This window comes from Nanorana parkeri, unplaced genomic scaffold (genome assembly GCF_000935625.1).
Source record: "Nanorana parkeri isolate BGI_ZX_2015 unplaced genomic scaffold, ASM93562v1 scaffold1149, whole genome shotgun sequence".
NCBI classification, from domain to species: Eukaryota; Metazoa; Chordata; class Amphibia; order Anura; family Dicroglossidae; genus Nanorana; species Nanorana parkeri.
The window spans coordinates 270,716-291,455 of record NW_017307417.1 but is presented as its reverse complement, the minus strand read 5'-3'; the positions used below and the strand labels follow the sequence as shown (position 1 = coordinate 291,455).

The following is a 20,740-nucleotide window of genomic DNA, read 5'->3' as shown; positions in this document are numbered from 1 at the left end:
TGCGATGCCCCCCTACCCCCCCCCCCCCCCCCCCCCGAGTTCACATGTAAACGAAAAATCGTCTGCCTCACTCTACATTTAGTCCTGCTTGTACAAAGCAGGACTAAATGTAGAGATGGCAACTTCCCCACAAGGACACCGATGCCGCCCCGAGGCCGGGCCTCGGTGGCCTTGTGGAAAACCTGGGCCTGCTCAGGTGTGAACAAAGGTCATTGAAAACAATTGGATTCCTCTTAGGAGCTTCAAAATTCCTACGTGTGAATGGGGCCTGATAGTGTACAGTATTTATTGATGAGGAGCAATTTATTTGATCCCCTTGGAAAATTACTGCTGGCCTTGCATTCCCTGAGAAGGTGAGCTTGCACAATTTGGTCAGATGAAGCTGATTTGAAGTGGAGAAGGTGCCACTATCCAGACCATTTTATCTTTATGCTTTGTAATAATTTCCAGTTTTGGTTTTAATTGAACACTTTGGGATGGCTCCAAATTCCATTTTAGATTGGGCGGATGCCTATAAAATAACTAGTTTCTTACTAACTCAATTTATAACATCCACTAATTCAATTAAGTTTATCTGAATTTACAGGAATTAGGCAACATAATAACTATACATAAACAATTGTTATGGAAATGCTTTTTATAATGTATTTATGTGTGTGTCTGAAATATATAATGTGAGGCAGGCAGGAGTGTGGGTGGTGTCACCTAGGTTTATCACATACTGTACACACAGTGAGGGGTTCCAGATTTTTTGACTGATGTGGAGAAAACAAACATTTATTTTCTCTGAACCTGAAGAAGTTCTGTTCTAGGTCCTGGAGGCTTTGGATGGGATAAAGCCTCCGCTCCTAGCTCCACATCTTACCTGGTAGCCAGACCTCATTATTAGACTCAGCTGTCCACAGGCCTTTTTATGTGTGAGTTGACTAAGAACTCTCTCACTCTCTTTTTTTCTCTCTTATATGGAAGCCTTCTGTTGGGTGAATGCTGATACAAGACTAAAAAAATACAAATGCAGCTTATTCGTTTTGATGAACCCATTGGGGCGTCACCCTGTGAGTCAGGAACTGGCACGTGTTTAGTTTATTTTATGCTATGGACTTGCTGTACAAAGGTCTACTGTTTGTTTGCTGCCTTGCTGAAAAAGTGCAAGACACACCTACTTGGGCTGTTCCTGAGTGTCCCTGTCTTGTGCCTGGTTTATTGCTGCTAATACTGGTGGAGCATGTGCCTCTACACTGAGTAGCCAGATTATTGTGACCACCCCATCAGTACTTCGTTGGGCCACCTTTTGCCCTACAATACTGCGGCGATTCTTCTTGGCATTGACTCCACGAGATGTTGAAAGGTGATGCGAGGAATCTGACACCATGCCTGATGAATAGCACTGTCCAGTTCTGTGAGATTTGATGGTTGTGGAACCAGCTGCCTGATGGCTCTTTCAACTTCGTCCCACAAATGCTCAATTGGATTGAGATCTGGTGATTGTGGGGGCCACCTAAGCAAGGTAAAGTCTCCCTCATGTTCTTGAAACCACTCCTGCGCAATACGAGCACCGTGGCATGGCACATTGTCTTGTTGGAAGAAGCCATCTCCATTGGGATACGCCATCAACATGATAGGATGAACTTGATCAGCAACGATACTTTGGTATGTTGTGCTATTCAGACGTTGTTCCACACGAATTAAAGGGCCCAAATCATGCCAGGAAAACATGCCCCAAACCATAACACTGCCCCCACCAGCTTGAAGGGTTGTACTCATGCATGTGGGGTGCATGCTTTCATGCTGTTTCCGCCAAATTCTCACTCTGCCATCTGCATGATGCAACTGGAAACGTGATTCATCGGACCACGTGACTTTTTTCCAATGCTCGACTGTCCAATCCTTGTGTTCCTGTGCGAATTGGAGACGTTTTATCTTGTTAACTGCAGACAGCAAAGGTGTTCGAACAGGCCTTCGGCTTCCATATCCCATACGATGCAGTGTACGGCGAACAGTGCGTTCAGAGATCATTTGAGAGGATCCCTGATTAAGATCTGCAGTAATTTGATGCACTGTTGCCCTTCTGTTGTCTTGTACCAGTCTTGCCACTCTCCGTTCTGCCCTAACATTGACTAGTCGCTGACGGCCACAATTCGCACGTTCAGACCCAGATTTTCGGCTGACAGTCCAGTCTTTAAACACTTTAACAACAGCTGCTCTTGAACATTTAACAAATTCTGCTGTTTTGCTGATACTCGCTCCATGGCTCCGAGCGCCAACAATCATTCCACGTTCAAAGGCTATTAAATTGCGTTGTTTCCCCATATCTTCAGAAATAAATCACTTCTACTGTCGTGGTAAACAACCTGCCTCCCTATTTATAATGATCTGGCCCTCTAGCAACTTCAGCGCAAAATTATAGCTAATTTGCCTACAAACATCAGGTGGTCATAATAATCTGGCCATTCAGTGTATATATTTGCATGCATAGTCTGAGAAAACACACAACTCACAGGGAACACTCAGTAGGATTACACAAACAATTTACAAAAACACTTATTAATGTTGTCATAAACGTTGTGAAAACAGCATTGGTAGAATTACTATCTCTGCCCATAGTGTAGCACTGACATTCTTTCTGTATGTAATACATTGATGTGCACGTGTGGGAAATTTCCTATTGTATGTCCACACGGTGGTGACTTAGCTCTAGCTAAATATAGTTGCCCACAAGTGCAATGTGCTTAGCAACACACAAGTGACAAGGAAAAGATGGCTTCACAAAGACACAGATATTTATGTAGGACATAATGTGACATGTGATTTACATTTTGCTTCTTCATGTCAGAACCGCTCTACTAATAACAGGAGATCTAAAGGCTGGTAGAGAAATATAAAGAAGCAGCAGAAGAGGTACAAAAAGCACATATCCGCAAAATGAAGCAGTGAAGCAGAAGGAGGGTGATGCTTGCACTGCAGGTCCTCAGCTACACCTTCCTCTCCAGCAAGGATAACGGAGAGCAGCACAGCCGTGATATAACTAAATCTCATTCTAAATCTTGGAAGACTAGAAGCCAGCGGTGCAGATGTTCTCTATTATTATCTTCACTTTTTTATGTTCAGGTCTACTGTAGTAGAAGCATTGCTTACACTGAAGTATTGTTAAACGCAAACCACATAACTAATGATGCTTCACATTTACATAAAGCACATTCTCAAAAATTAGCCATTCAAAGGAAGATCACAATTTGGTAGTACTTGTAAAATACAAGTTGAAGTACATGCTGTGAGCTTCTGATAGCCTGCAAAGGCAGATGTTCGTCTGCTGGTATTTAGTCTCTGTATGCTGCTGGATATTATAAGTTCAATACTGTGCCTCATGTGGCAGAGGAAAGATAACGGGAGACAAAAATGAGGTGGATTTGTAAGTTTGGATTTTCTTGATGTAAGTTTGGTGGCACCATGGTAAAATCTTGAACAGCATGGCATGCAATCTAATGCCAGCCCTGATTCCAGTGTCAAGCACCATTGCTTTCAAAAGCAAAATGAGTGTTTTTATTTTGCAGCATCTCAAATCCTTGATGGGTCTCTTTTTAAAAACACTCAGCACAGAGATGAATTGATGTTTAGAAGATTATAAAACCAGCATATGCACTACATGGGAATACGTGGGTTGCCAAGAGACTCTAGTTGGTTGAAGATCAGAGTCACCGATAGAAAGAACAGCCAAGTCAAACTCTTAGCAGGAAGATGTGCTTACATAGGGATCCAACTAGTGATATATATTATTTTTAAGTAAACATACAATGGTCATCAGCTTTTCTGCATGCTTCCATATTATAGAGTGTCAAATCGGCCAATATGTAGAACTTGCCATTTCGTTGTGTCAAAGGACACGGTTCATGCTGGACACATTTTGTCTCTTGGTAAATACCCTATTTGGATGTTTTTGATTTCTTGACATGTTTTTGGCCAATCCTTACCATATTGGTCAATGTATATATTACATGCTTTTTTATTAGATTTTTGTTTTGTGTCTGTGTCAAATGTTCTGCAATGTTATAAGCACATGCCTCTGTACCGTATTTTTCTTTAACTCTATGAAAAATTGCGTCCCGTGCCAACAATTCTTCCTGGCCATGGAAACGCAAGCCAATGATAACACGCAGGTAATGTATCTAAGCCCAAGAGCTTACTTGGCACACAACCGGTGCTTCAGCACACACCCTTCTCTAGGACACCGATCCTCAAACTGGTCCTCAGATACTTGCCGAAAACATTTAATCCCCCTTGTATTGTTACTGAACATCTAAAGCAAGTCAATTTTCTGAACTGTTAAAAGAGTGGGAGTTTATAATTCTACCCTTGAGCAAAATCCGAATAAAAAAAAAATAAAAAAATTCACAGGCGTAGGTTTTAATGTTTAACAAATATGTTTATAACCCAAGTAGCTCTGGCTTATACGTGTATAGATTTCAAACAACAATATGGAAAGTGTTACAGCCTTGCCTTAGAGCGACGCGAATGTGTTATCCTAGATGGGCCCACTTTGATGCTAGAGAAATGGGAGAGAATTGTGTCTGTTTTGTCATGTGCGTTAACTTGGATGGCCTCTCAGCACAGCTGTGTTAATAAAGCTAAGAGTATTTCCTTGACCCCAGTGATTTTGCCTCCAGGTCTCGTCATGCTGAGCAGAAGCAATTTTGATGAATGTGACACACTGTCAAATTTGGACATTATATTACTGTTAAGTACATCATTATGTTATCTGACAAAAATGTAGTAGGTTTCACCTAACAGATATAATAATATTTCTCTCCCTCCCTCCGCCCAAGGAAGAGAGGAGAAAAGGAAAGCAGAGCATGGGATGTACTCAGATATATCAAAGTTAGTGTTAACTTTTGACAGACAAACAGCCTTTGCTCTTCGTAAATCTTCTCGGAGTCTGTTTTATATATAATGGGTATGTATGAGATTTCCTCGGCTTCCTTTTTTATATTGTCTAGTTTTTTGGGTTTTTTTTACTGAAGGGACTGTGCAGAGTCTGCCACATCTGTCCTCCCCTTCTAAAATTGTTAGTTCCGTGGCTGTCATGCTAATCCATTGGCTACAGTACGTTCTGTAGTCACAGATCCGGAACTAGTATGCAGATTAGGGGCCCTGATTTACTTTGGTCTTCATGAGTTGCATGCTTGTCAATTATTTATTATTTATTTCAGGCATTTATATAGTGCCGACAATTTACGCAGCGCTTTACAAACTGTACTTTTACATCAGTCCTGCCCTCAGGGAGCTTAATATCTAAGGTCCCTCACATGCACACCTATTAGGGCCAATTTAGACAGGAGCCAATTAACCTATCAGCACGTCTTTTGAGTGTGGTAGAAAAAGCACACAAGCACAGGGAGAACATGAAAACTCCATACAGATAAGTGTCCTGACCGGGTTTAAACTGGGGACCCCAGTGCTGCTAGGCAGAAGTACTAACCACTAAGCCACATTGTACTTAACGCTTATCTCTGGACTAACACACATAATACACAATATAATACCCTATCCAATAGATTTTCACCAGTAAATGCCATGGACCAAGAAAATCTGCTACAGTCTGTTTGTAACAGACAGTTTCATCAGAATTAAAGAATTCTAGAATGATATGCCTCTGGCCTTCTTTCTCTTCAGTTGTCCCTCTTTTTAATCTGAAGTAGGTACCTGTGTAAATAATGTACTATTTCATTACATAGGTGGGTTTTTATAAACTATTCGCAGAGCCATACGTCCTGTGAAACTGTTTGTTCTGTGCGAATCTGGGCTCCCCTCCCAGATTAGGAGCCCAATTTAGGGCAGAAGAAGATTAAGCAGGAAACTGGTCCATGGTTAGACATAGGGCCAGGCACATCAAGATGTAGTCGCTGTTTATCTCTGTCAGCTTCCACTCATGGTGGAAGCATGAAGTCCAGGAGCAAGACTTTTTGTGAAGAGACTACTTGCATGCCTAAGTAAGGATGCAGGACTCTGGGCAAACCCCTCCATGGCTCTGGGCTTCACTTCAAATATTCTCATCTATCACTGGATACTATTTTGTGTTCTAAAAGTATTGTGCCGTCACTTGAGTGTGGATGACTGAAGTGTGCATTATGTTCTACTTAAGAAACATTAAGTAAAGTATTAAAAAAGCTCTATGTGTGAACTGATCCTTCTCCTAACCCCAAGACGAGGGTTTCTCCTAGCAACGAGCTTGGGTGGGCTGGACTGCTGCAGAAACGCCTGAGGAGTGCATTTTTATTTATTTATTACTGGTATTTATATAGTGCCGACAATTTACGCAGAGCTTTTACATAGCGTACATTCACATCAGTCGCTGCCCTCATGGAGCTTACAATCTAAGGTCCCTATATCCCATGCATACATACAGGGCCGATTTAGACAGGTGCCAATTTACCTTCCAAGTGCATGTGTTATCTCATTGCCTTATACTGATCACACCAGACTATGTGTCTCTCAGTGGTGGGCTCTGCCACTAAGGAGTGAGGTGCAGTTATTGAGTACCTTGAGAGCCCATGTCTGTTATATCCCAGGGGGTTCCAAGAAACAATAGAGGTGGCCAGGCAACAAAGAGTTAATGGAGCAAGTGATAAATAGCCTGGCACTGCACAGGTGGTACACGTGCAAAGCATGCAGTACAGCTGCTCCAGCACCAACATCACATGGCAGAGCCAATGCCATGGGTCCAGCAAAACATTGCATCTAATTTTTCAGGTAAAGTAAGGCAGTGAGCGCCAGTCTACGTTGGCACTACACTGACCACAAAGTTAAGGGGACAGCCACAAATGTAAAAGGTGCACTACAATTTTCAGTTTCTGCAGTTTGCTATCCATTATATTTTTTATTATTATTTATATTTTATTTATGATTATTACAAAAAATAATTATGAATTACAAAGCCGAGGCAATGTTGAAAAATGTATTCGTTCTGGTTCTGGCGTCCGTTGAGCACCCAACGTGACTTATACTTTTATTTATTATATGTACAACATACAGTTCTCATCACACCAATGTACTGTGAGTTGGAGATATTATTATATTTTTTAGCAGGGGTTCTTGAAATTTTGTTCAAGGGTTCCTCCAAGGTTGGAAAAAAAAGGTTGAGAAAGGCTGGTCTGGGTACCTTAAAGCTCTGCAGAATACGGTATGTTCCCAATTGACTTTTTCTCTGCTGTTCATCAAGGTCAGTTATGCAGCTTCATGAATGATCCTTTTCTGGATGTGTAGATGTCAGACATTGTAAAGTAACAATTTCACCACTACAGCACATTGATTCCTAGGAAGTGAAAGCCTGTGCTTATGTACAGAGCTAGGGGATTACCAAGTGATTGTTATCTGTACTTTGCCCTCTAGTGGTATATTGCTTGTCAGACACTTGGATCTCTTTTCAGATGTGATCACATTTTAGCTAGCACTAAAGGATAGGAAAGTGAGATTTTGTCAATTTGAGTGCAGATTAAGAAATTTACTGTGGAACTTTACAAATTTTTTAGTTATGGCAGGTAGGGATTAGAAGCTATGTTAGTTTTAGATAGAGCAGAGAATAATAAGAACCTTGTCATTATTTTACTGCTGCGTTCTCCTTCCTGTCCTGGTGAAAAAGTCGGGGAATATTTTTAATGAGGGCAGTTAACAATGGTGTTGAATTGTCTCCATTTGCACACAATCCTTCTGACAGTTGACTGCTGCAGTACAAATTCTTTAAAAATAGTATTATAGCCTTTTTCAGCTTGGTGAACATCAATATCTGTTTTTCTTATTCTTATTTGTTCAAACAATGACCACAAACCTGCATTGTTAAAGTGACACTACATTCATTATTTGGGTGTTTCAACCAATGGGATGATAATCAGATGAGTTTGTGGGAGGCCCGGTCTTATTTAAAGAACAGAAACTTGGGTCTTCACTAGCAATATCTGATATTGAAGTGACACTAAACTTCGGAGTTAAACCTTAAAAATTCAATCAAGTACCCCAACTATTAACTATCTTATTTGTGTATCACTCGGCTGTAGATCCTCTAATCATCTCTGAATTGGTGCTGACACTGTCCTTCCTTCTGGGGGGTGGGGCTACTTTTGTTCCCCATGGTCCCTGTGTGTGTTGTAAAGTAGTCACCGCTCCAAGCGCACTCCTGTGATGGACTACAATCTCATGTTTAGATTACTAATTTGTATTGAGATTGTAGTCCATCACAGGAGCGAGCTTGGAGCCAAATTATACCGCCATCTGAAAGACCTGTATTTGCCGTAGCTGCCAATGAGTTTCCAGCTGTAATTTTACCACCTTGCAACAGTCTTTCCTAATCTTGATTTTTCTTTGATGTTTTTCAGGTTTTAAAGTCTATTTTGCTGTTTCCTACTATTGAAAGGATGGCTCAGTCACCACAAGGCAAGATCATGACTCCGATTCTGTGCAGCCTGCGATACATTGTCTACATGCCCCTATACCTGCTCTCTTTCTTGCCAGAAGTCGTGAAGGCATCTCTGGTGAAGTTTGCCCTGCGTGGAATTAAAACTGTAGATGAAGCTTCGCTGACTGCTTCGCTGGACCTCTTCAGAGTGGAATGTTCTGGTGAGCACCCATAAGCTATTATGTGTCCCTAGAAACCAGAAGTAGAGGCATTTCTGTGATTCAGGTACTTCCTATGGTGTATGCCGTGCAAAAAACAAAGGAAGCCAACCAGGTTTCTCCTGTTGTAGAGTACCCTGCACGTTCCAGCTCTCACAAACCCGTGTTACACCGCATGTCTGAGAAGACAGCAGCAGTTTGCCACAAAACGTGTTACTTTGGTGTTCAGCAAATTAATTTCTTACCAATTGATCACTTCTTAACATCTGTTCCAAACCTCTGCTATCCAACAGGCTTCCTTTGTTTTTTTCTGATACATGGCGTTCCTTACCACTTCAAAGTTCCCTTAAGCTGAACTAGAATTGGGCTGGTCCAAAGGCTTTGAGTGTGACCGCCGCTTTCTCATCTCTGCATGGATGTGTATCACTCAGGTTGCCCACACCACTTCTGTAGTCTTCTGCAGCCTCTCTAGATGTGAGATACTACTTTCCTTTATACTGAATGTTTTTCCCTTTTCATTTCCACAACTTTACTACTACACTATAAGGACTCTCCTGTTTTTCTCTCTGCCATGTCTTTTTTGAGTCTCTCTTATACGCATGCTTTGGGAGACCGATCAGTTTCAAGATTCCTCTGTTCTATTTACATCGATTTTTAGACAGATAACATAGGCCTGGGCACAGGACAGCAAGACTGCTATGATGTTCAAATGAAAGCAGCAGGCCAAGCTGAGCTTGTCAAGGCCCACCACAAGAAGTTGGAGGGCATTACCTCTCTTCAAGTGGTAGGCCGCAGCCTGCTCGCATGGTGTACAGCAGAGATTAACAACTTTTGTCAAATTCCGAACCACATTCCACAGAATAATGAGCAGTGCTGAGACACACAAAGTAAATAAACGTCAGAAAAACACTTTAGTTAATAAGCATGTTAAATATTGTAATTAAATTGGAACCATGACCAAAACAAAATATCACATGTATGATTCAGCTGTCACTTGTTTTAACACAGCAGTTTTTGTTTTTCTGACCTGTTGATCCTACCAGTAGATCCATTGATTTTTCCACTTCCACAGCTCAGAGTAACAATGCTGTTTGCTCTGCAGTGAAATCACTGTGGCATTGGCACTCTGTGGACTAGCTAGCCGTAGAAAGGAACATGAAGTTTTAATTGGAGCTCAAGTAATCAACAAACACATTGGAGACCAACTCCAGCTAACACATAGTGGTAGTTACAGCAGATTTTATTTTTTAATTTGGGGGAAAAAACAGTTTAAACCACATGAATAAAGGCTGACCGTTGCAAACACCCCTAGCAGTGTTGTGTTTGTGTCAACCCCTTTAACTGTCACATTTGCTGGACAGCTTGGTCTGCATATAAATTTGGAGAAGAATACAAATATGGACATGTGAAATAATAAAAGGAATTCATCTACTGAATACTATTATTACAGGTATTAACCCCATAAAGTTACCAGATAACAATATTTCTGGCTATAGTGGTCCTTAGACCTCTGCTAAGCCTAATGCCAACAGGAACTTTACAGTGCACCAGGTGCTCAGAGTTAGCATTTGCACAAAAAATTTAAATAAATGCCTGAAATATAAGATACGTGTAGTACTGTATACTTGACATGGCAACTAATTTGCGAATTTTGGAGCTGGTTGAGTTTAGTGCAGGAGAGGTACTTTCTGGTTTGAGAGGTTCAGCACTCAACGAGAGTAGCATGGTACTTTAGGGGAAGTAGATTTAAGGGGAACTGATCTGACCTGAACTCATCTCTCCCCTGTACCAAATGTATACTTATCTGAATTGAGCAACCTCATCGCACAGGAATCTTTGGGAATTCTGGACATAGTCTTCCTTTTCCTGACTGTGCCTGCACACTAAAACCCTATAGATTTCATGGAGCTGAGGAGCTCCTATATCGAGAGTCAGCCTCTGAGAACAACAACATAACAATAAGTGGTTTTACAGCACAGATGTGGCCAGGAAACAAAAGGGTTTTGGCGAAAGGAGCTAAAGATTCCTGTTGCTTTGGTTGTCCAACCCAAGTAAGTTTACATCTGGGGCAGGGCAAAAAAGATAACTGTACTTTCTACGTAAGGTTAAAGGGTTTCTAAACCCTCAGCTTTTTTTGCATAGATCTACTGCTAGCAAGCAGTAGATCTATGCAAAAAGTTAAAAAAAAAATGATTTAACAGCGGTTTAAACGTACCTGTATCTTCCCTGCGCGCTCCCTTCCGAAAATGTGAACCCGCTCGGGCGGCCGCAAAGCATCTTGGGGCGGGCGCATGCGCAGTTTACATTTTTGGCCGGGACGCGAGGAGAGACACAAGGTAAGTCTATGGACGCGTGCACCCGCATGCAGACACCGTGGGAGAGGAAGCGCCAGCAATCACAGAGGTGTCAGCGCTGGATCGGAGACTCGCCGCAGCGTTGGAGAGAAGGCTGAAAACTACAGGAAAGAAGAAGATGATCGGATTAAGAGACATCATTTAAGGTAGGTGCTTTCAATAACGTTGTGTTGAGGCAAAAACATTTTTGCCTTTAATGTCACTTTAAGGGTTAAATATTTCAGCTGGGGGTTTGATGAAATACCAGGAATAGGTTACCCTTTAGTATTTAGGAAATGGCTGGAAAGTTGAAAAACCTCTAAGCAAATTCAGGGGTTTCCAGTCTTGGGAAATAATCATTAGCACACCCAATAATAGCCCTAAGCAGTATGATCCTAATCCAAGTGTTGTATCTGGTGTCAAATCAGGGTAACATTGAGTCATTTACAGTCATTTACAGCCTCCTTTGTCTCGTTTTGTAAAGTTGACAACAGCCCACACCGTGATCTTTGTCCAGGACTCCCTAATGCAAAAATGAGGCCACAGTTGGAGACCATAGGGTACTGCAGTTGGAAATGCAACAGCATATTCTAATGTACTAATATGTATTTGTCTTTTGAGCTGTAGATGGTGCTGTATTGCAATGTTAGTTTTCTATATGCATGCTTATCTATGATACACAGGAAGTTTTCTCTGTATGCTGTAAAATTCTGTATTCTGATGCAATGTTCTCCTAAGCAACTAAAACTTAATTCAGCATCCCTCTAGATCTCAGTGCTTCATCCAAACACAGACCCAGCAACTACAAGGATAGGCAGCGGTATAGATGTAACAGTTGGTCACATAGGCAACAGATCGTAGCCTCCTGGGCAGGGAGGGCTGTAGAGCATCCCCTGCCCTGGTTGCAATCACTGAAGATATGTGATGGCCAATAAAGCAACTGCTTCTAATGTTTGCTTGGCTTTTCTTCCTCCTACAAGCATTGTTTGTCTGTGCTTACTAAGTGTGTCCAGCTTTCAAAGTATTGTAGTTATTAATGAATGCCAGATTTACAAGTCTAGGGAAAACAGACTCCACAAGCCGGGCCAGATATTGTTTAGGCATTTTTATTGAAATTAATTCCATGCTCATACCTAATTTTTAAGTAAGGTTTGTTCCCTGTGAATGTGTAATAACTTGATTTGCATATATTATTCTCCATGTGAACGGTCTACTTATTTATGTTTGAAAAATAAATGTGAAAGTGCCATGAAACTGTTCAGTTGCAACAGTGCCACCGTGTGATTGAAATATCACAGAATATCCCTATGGGCAATATTGCAGGAACAACCTCATGTGCGCTTGCAGGTATTTATATAGTGACAACAATTTACACAGCATACTCCCACATCTTAGAAAAATTGATCATTTTTTGCTTGTGAATGCCTTAAAGGGTTTGTAAACCCCAACTAGAACTTCTCTTATTTCTAATTGAAAATGATTTGTTATATCTATTTGATAAGTACAAAAGTATCTGTTGATTCTGCCAGACATCTTGTGGGCTGATAACTTCCTGTGCTCTCTGATTTTGTTGCCTCATTATCTGTTGTTCCCTGCTTTCTATGAGGACTTGAGAAACACAATCCTTTATCTTTCGGAGAAGAGGGGTAGAGTCTTGTAGTCCTATCTTGTTCTGTTGATTCCTGATACGGTAGGATGGGTGAGCGTTGTCATTCTCTGACTGAAAATGGGTTACTGGCAGAGTCACCAGGTAAAAATAAAAGAAAGAAGCTTGAAAAAAAGAAATGAATGCAGCCACAACACCTAAGGACTTGTAAGCTGCAATTTATAAAAAAAAAATTCTTGTGTATAGATACATTTTAAAGTAGCTATTTGCCATGGTAAGAACATAAACTGCTGATCACTGAGATACCCCCACTACATTATACTTTATAGGTGAATCAATGTTATTGATAATAACAGATAACATGAACAATATGCATAGAAGATATACAGCAATGGTCCATTAATGGCAATAGAACGTAAGACCATGATATGGTGATGTATTATAACAAACAATTTGTGATCAATCAGTTTGCATGTAATCAGTTTTGAAGATATAGGGAAAACATAGCTCATTCCATAACTGATATTGTAAACTCCATTATATTTTAACCACCCCACCCCCCATAGCAAATCACCCAATTAGTTTAAAAAACAAACTAAACTAAAGGACCCAAATTTGTGGTCACCTGACAGGCTATGTCTGGGGCCTCCTTTCTTAAGAACTGCATTGTAGAAGGGTTCTTTTTTTGAGTGGCCACATCACAGCCTGGTGGTGTGGATACTTTTCATTGGCTGTAAGAAGAGTATATCAGAGGGGTCCTCATAGCATCTTGAAGATTTGAAGCAGCAATCTCATGACGTCACGATGAGAGGAGCAGCAACAAGACCAGTTGGTCTACAGCGACATATCACTGATCTTTACTACAGGAAGAGGGACTGCAAAGGGTCACAAGCTGGCAGACTGGGATAAGTTAAAAAAATAGAAGTTTGTTTTCTTAATTTTTTTTATTGTGAATTGGAAAGAGAAGATGGATAGGAGTGGGATTTTCTTTAGCTCTAAGGCCCCGTTCACACCAGGGCGGTTTCCGCACGGATTTTGCGCTGAAACGCAATAAAAAACGCCCAAAACCACGCTTGACAGCGTGGTTCCATTGAAAGCTGTATGGAAGCCGCACTAATCAGCGTGGCAAAAAAGGGTCAGGGAGCAATTCCGGCAGCAGGTGGTTTGGATTGCGCTGCCAAATCCGCGTGGCCGGACTGCCTTGGTGTGAACGGGGGCCTAAGATGGGCTTTAGGAAATGTAATATGGTTATAAAGAACCTGCATCCAGTTCCAAATTGACTCCAGTGTCCATACACAAATACGCATTTGTAGTATATACAGTATATACTGTATATATATATGTATATGTGTGTGTCTGTACACTCACTGGACACTATTAGGTACACCTGTTCAACTGCTTGTTAATGCAAATATCTAATCAGCCAGTCGCATGGCAGCAACTCAATGCATTTTGGCATGTATACATGGACAAGATGATCTGCTGAAGTTCAAACTAAGCATCAAAACTGGGAACAAATGGGATTTAAGTGATTTTGAATGTGGCTGTTAGTGTTGGTGCCGGAGTATTTCAGAAACTGTAGGGTTTACAGAGAATGGTCCGAAAAAGGGAAAATATCCAGCGAGCGGACGTTTTCTGGGCAAAAATACCAATGCCAAATGTCAGGGTAGAATGGCCAGACTGGTTCATAAAAAGGCAACAGTAACTCAAATAACCACTCTCAAAGAACTCTGTGAACTCACTGTTCCAATTCTATTTCTGGCTGCAGCTGGGTGCCGGCTGCAGTGTGCTCCTCGCCTCTCAAGTCAATCTCTAAAAATCAGCCGCATGGAGATCATCATAAGTAAAATCCAAAGTTTTTTTTTTTAGTTTCAAAAAGTTTTTTATTTTTCCAGTAAAGTACTTATCAAACGATACACTGACACGAACATCGTGTGTGTACGAACATAGTGATGTAAACATTGGTATTGCTATATAACAGTGGTAGCGACAGCAGACATGACATATTAATAGCAATCGCCCGGTAATTACTTAGTTAAGGTGAGGACTGTCCCTCACAGGGCTACCGCCACCGTAGTGAGGGACATACAAGGAGGGGGAAAGACAAGAGTGGAGACAGATCGGGTAGGGGGAGGTATAGTAAAGAGGGGGAGAAAGGCGGGAATAGGTGCGACGCTCGATCAAGGTCAGTTACGAGCCAGCTTAAAGGCATGAAGTGGGGATTATTATAGGGTCATGAGGCGTGTGTCAAAGGTTGGTGGTAAGAAGTGTTTCACCCAGGGTTCCCATAGCTTTTCAAACTGAGGCATGCGGTCGGAAAGACGCGCAGAGAGCTTTTCATGTGAAAAGGACCAATGAATTCTGTTTTTAGTGGCTTGAAAAGAGATTTTGTTGGTTAACCAAGCACAGGCTATGGTATGTTTGGCAGCAGAGAGGACATGGAGCATCAGTTTAAATTTAGAATGTGAAATGTTAGTGGGTTTAGCATTGAGTAGTGCTGTTTGGGGAGTAAGGGGGATATGTGTGCCCATAAGAGTAGAGATCATTCTAAATATTTTAGACCAGTATGACTGAATGATAGGGCAGGACCACCATGTATGCATATATGTGCTGCTGGTAAGGCAACCCCGAAAGCAGTTGCCCTCGCACCCTGCTACAAAGAATTGAGCTCGGGATGGGGTTATGTACCAACGTAGGAGTACTTTATAGTTTGTCTCAAGGACCCTAGCACTCCTGGAGCAAGAGTTGGTGGAGGTCCATATCTGAGACCAGATCCAAAGTTTCAAATCCAAAGTTTTTATTGAAGTAAATCCAAAAACAAAATCCAAAATTATATACAAAATACAATATGCAACACGTACAGCACCATGAGTCTCTCCCACACCGACGCCTCTTTACTTCAATAGAAACGTTGGATTTTACTTACGTTGGTCTTCGTGCGGCTGTTTTTTGGTGATCAAATAACCACTCGTTACTACTGAGGTATGCAGAAGAGCATTTCTGAATGCAAAAATGTTGAACCTTGATGCAGATGGGCCACAGGAGCAAAAGAACACACAAGGTGTCACTCCTGCCAGTTAAGAACAGGAAAACAAGGCAGGAATACAGTTTGCAATGGCTCACCAAAATTGTAAAATAGAAGATTGGAGAAACATTCCCTGGTCTGATGAGTCTCGATTTCTGCTGTGACATTCGGATGTTCGGGTCAGAATTTGGTCTAAAAAACATGGAAGCATGGATCCATCCTGCCTTGTAAAAAATGGATTTGGCTGGTGGTGGTGGTGGTGGTGTAATGGTGTGGGGGATATTTTCTTTGCTCACTTTGGGCCTCTTAGTACCAATTGAGCATCATTTAAATGCCACAACCTACCTGAGTATTGTTGCGTACCATGTCCTTCCTTTTATGACCACAGTGTATCCATCTTCTGATGGCTACTTCAAGCAGGAAAATGCACCATGTCAACAGATCTCAATTCAATAAAGCACCTTTGGAATGTGGAGATTTGCATCATGAATGTGCAACCGACAAATCTGTAGCAACTGCGTGATGATAACATGTCAATATGGACCAAACCATCTAAGGAATGTTTCCAGCAGTTTATTGAATCTATGCTTGGAATAATTAAGGCAGTTCTACAGAGAAAAGGGGGTCCGACTTGGTACTAGCAAGGTGCACTTAGAAAAGTACCATAATATTTATTTCGCCATCCTTAGGCACGCCTCATTTTAAAAGATCCTGAAAAAATTACAACCAATACATATCTTTTATTTTTTCATTTTCTAGCTGTGGTCACATGACTACTATGTCCCCTCTTCTTTCCCCAGCTTTGAGGGCTGGGAAGGAATACTGAGCATGAAGCTCAACAGCTTCAGCCACCCTCCACTCTGCTGTCCTGGTGTATTGAAAGCTATGCAACCTACAGGAGCGGCTGTCAATCTAAAGCTAGAAATGAGGACAGCATGACAATGGTGCAGCAAGAAGTGTCTTGGAGTTTTCATTGTGATGCCTATTTAGAGAGACCAGGCTACTGGCAGGATCAACTGGTATTTGACAGTTACTTGTTTAACCTATTAATATTATATGGCTATTCTTGTGAATACACAGGCTGACTACGATAGTGTACAGGATGACTTGCATGGGTACAATATCCTGTTCACTGATGCAGGGAGCACGCAGGACAGCATGACAATGGTACAGCAGGAAGTACTTTAGAGTTTTCATTGTCATGCCTATTTAGAAAGACCAGGCTACTGGCAGGATCAACTGGTATTTCACAGTTTAACCGATTAATCGAACTTAATAATCGGCTAACTAATCGATTTTGAAAATAATCGTTAGCTGCAGCTCTAGTTATTTGTTTAACTTATTAGGTCTTGCAGGGTATAACTATGACTATTATTATTGTTAGTGTTATTATAAGGTAGTACAATATAATATGGGAATATAATATGGCTATGCATGGTTTGGGTTTGCTGGATCGGCCGAAGCTACGGCCAGATGCTTCGGCAGCTTTGTGAATAGACCCCTTTAAATCTTTTCCCACCTATAGTTTTCTAGAGTGTTTTCTAAGTAGTTTTTCCTCTTTTTTCTGTACTTGTACTGACCATGAGGATTTAACAGGCATAGTCACCCACTTAGCACTCAGGAAGGAGGAAGTGACTGGAATGCATGTGTCAGTATTATTGCGCCAGAATGAAGTAAGAGTCTGCGGTGGTGTGTGCTAAAATCCTTACAATGTATTTAACTGATCTTCAGAGGATCCTTGGTTTCTCAAGAAATGTGGAGCTTCACTTCAGATAATTGTCTCTTAGTTCCATTGGTCAGAGGCCAGGTGCTGGTTAACCAAATGAAAAGAAAGAAGCCATCAGGAAGGGTTTGTTGTGGCCTCAGCTGGCATCAAGGGAGCGGTTTTTGTGTGACCGTTCCCAATCTTTGATCGAAGATTACTAGTTGAATATAAGAACAAGTGATGTCATGTATGAAGAGTGTTCAAACAAAAGTGTTTTTGTTGGGATTCCAACAGCCGTTGTTCCATTGTAGGTTAGAAAATTTAAAACAAGGGGAAGGTAATGAGGCCGACACGGGAAAATCCTCGCCTTTCTCATATTGTATGGTATTTATCATTGTTTTTACTAAATGACTAGCAGTGCTTGTAAAATCAGACAGAACAAATACTCCAGCATCAAGGAAGGCAGCTGGGGTGGTGACCATCTGGTTGAGTGCGCATGTGTTGTAAATAGCAGAGCAAGTGCCGGATGGTGGAGTACCAGCTGGCCTGTAGGAGCTGCAGGGAAAGTGTAAGCTGTCAAACTACAGTACTCCAGTCCAGCTACAGACAGCCAGTTTCCCCCTGTTGTTCCAGATCTCCATCGCACATGTAAATAGCACTGGTAACAGCTAACTCTTGACTCAGTTGTCCATACCTAGGTCTAGTACAACCAAGTTAAAAAGGCAAGTATTAAATACACCAGGAATAGCCACCCAATTGCTTAATTTGAGATCAAGGATGCAGGTAAAACTTGAAAACTGGAACTGGCTGTAGCTTTAAAGAGAAGTCAAGTTTGGGCTTATGCAGGAATTTAAATATGTAGTCTAATATTATTGTGTGAGGTTACTTTTAAAAGTTTTTGAGGTCTTCACATAATTAGTTTCTACTTACTTTGTCTATTGCAGACTTTGTGCTGCCCCTGCAGGCGGGGGTGGGGGCGGGGGGGGAATGGGCTGTGGTGGCTTCATGCAGGTGCTGCCCCTGTGGAGGTTGCTGTGTCCTGTCTCCACTGCCTTGTATTGATACTCAATAGACTGTCGCTGCCTTCTAGCTGCCCCCACTGCCTGGTGGTAGTATTTAGGCTGCTAAAGCCTGCAAGCTTTTCTCTTTTAAAGCCTGCAAGCTCCCTGATGGTGGGCTGAAGAAGGTCAGGTAAACTCTCCTCCCAATCTTGACCCTGTGCAATCTGTCATAGTAATAAAATAAAACTATCTTCGACTTTTCCTAATTATTGGTACCAGCATTAAGTTACTACTGCCTCAGAGTAATTTAGTAGTGGGTGCCACACTCCTCTAGTGACTGAGGAGGTGATAATCTATCTGGCACTCCCTGATAAAATCACCAGTCCTAACACTCTGCGGTTACAATCTCCACTCCTAGGATTAATAGCTTGTAAGTGTTAAGAACCAGCCAGTGGCGAGTCAATGAGTAGTAACAGGGTCATTCATAGTGGTGGTTGGACCTGGACCCCCTTTGCTCATGCCTGAGATGCATTTAAAGATACATTTGAAGCAATATTTGCTAAATTGTTTTGCAGATTGTTTGAAAAATTACTGTGTGTTAGGGTCTCACTGTTGCTCCTTCCTAAGGCCCGGTTGTTGGGAAAGTTTCTCGAATTGGTCCAGTCACTTGCCTTTACTGAGCCATATATAGTCAGCTTTGGTCTACAATTGCATTGGAGCCATGCAGTGCATACGGCATGTAGAGAAATGCTGGCATGTAGTGTTCGGACAGTGCTCTGGATCTGTACAGTATAAGCGTTATGGGGAAAGCTGGTAGGGCAACTAAATTCAGACACTGTTTCCAGAGAAGATGGTTTCCCAAAAATAATACAAAATAAAAAGATCAGGAAGTCCACGGACTTCAGGTGCTGGCTGAAATTCCCCAGGTTCATATGAGGGCAGGATGTTATCTAAAGTATGCCTAGCCCAAAGTGACAGAATTAGATGTGTGTAACCTGTTGCTGGAAAAACACTGGCGCTTGGCCTGTAATTCACAGTGAGTCACAGGCACCTGCAGCGTCTTGTCCGAGGGTACCAGCAAGAAAAACTTCACGTCCGTTGATTCAGTCATTTTCTTCCTCGCTTGTTTTTCCTCCAAGACTTTGCCCTGTGACCATCCTGCTGTCATTAACTAAATCCTGCATAGCTTTTCCTGTACTATCTCTGGAGCCGTTACACTTTTTCCGACTCTGCCTCAGTAATTTCTCTCAACGTGTTTCTTCAGGTTATTAAAGAGCGTTTGGTCTCTGCAAGAGGTCTGTGAGTGATGGCCGATGACCTTTCCTCTCTTCCTGTGGTTTGTTTATTATCCGTTTCTAGTGACGAGTTGAGGGAGAGGGACCCAAGCCAAACTTTTTTCTCAGACTACCTCTCCAATTCCGTTCAGCAAATAACTCCTGTGGGACCCGAGCCAAACAACATTTCAAAAAATGACAGTGCTGGGCAGAGTGAGCACAGGATGCAGCTCATTTTAAGTGCAAGGCACACAGTGCATAGAAGTGCTACTAATATTGATATAGCTGTAATACAGGCTGCTTCTCAAGAGTGTAATACAACTTTTTTGTTAATTAAAGAGCACCTGTAATGCTGGAGAAAAAGGTGTGGTGCAATAAAGATAGGTAGAGGAGGTGAGCAAAAGAGGACCTATTCTGTGGAAGCTGTGCAAGCACTTATACCACCCCAAATTCTTCCCTGTTTAAGGACTCTAGTGTTTGTAGAGTCTTTAAACACTGAAGAATTTGAGGGGGGTATTAGTTTTTGTTTCCCATTCTTGACCCTGTGCAGTCTGTCGTAGTAATAAAATAAAACCATCTTAGACTTTTCCTAATTTTTGGTACCAGCATTAACTTGCTACTGCCTCACCGTCATTTGGTACTGGGTGCCACTTTTATCTAGTGACTGATGAGGAGGGACTCCAAACAGGGCAGGACCCCTCCAGGAAGGTTGCCAGTCATTACAATGAAGGGATTTTTTTAATTTGCACAAGCAAGCAGAGCGCAAAGGTCTAGTCACCAGTATTGCCTATAGGCTCCCTGCAGCTTATATTTTCCCAATTGCTGCCTTACCATTGTTTGTTCTGGACTTTATCTCTGTGTAAAAGTGACCATGTTGATAGAGCAGCAGGGCTTTGCTTCTTCATGTAAGACTTGTCTGCCTGATGGCTGATGGGGGTAATGATCAAAAACAGCAGCATAGGTGAAGGAAGCACAGCTCCACAGAATAAATGAAGCAGAAGTAGGGTGATACTTGCACTGCAGGTCCTCAGGTACAGATTCCTCTCCAGGAAGGAGAATAGTAAGCAGCACAGTAGTGATATCTCCAAATCTCGAGAGACTAGTAGTCACAGGCAGCAGTGCTTTAGATGATACTGTGGACATATAACTATTAGGCTCAAGGCACAGGAGTGCCTAAGTACAGGAAGTACCCTAT

At 41.8% G+C, this 20,740-nt stretch overlaps 1 protein-coding gene across 1 annotated transcript in view; it reads left to right on the top strand.

Annotated features, from left to right (window-relative positions):
• The window catches only part of LDAH (lipid droplet associated hydrolase), a 184,967-nt gene that overhangs the window by 113,138 nt on the left and 51,089 nt on the right, over positions 1–20,740 (top strand). Inside the window, exon 5 of the mRNA XM_018568175.1 lies at positions 8,364–8,604. Within this exon, the coding sequence (XP_018423677.1) occupies positions 8,364–8,604 (241 nt within the window). The remainder of the gene's footprint in view (positions 1–8,363; positions 8,605–20,740) is intronic.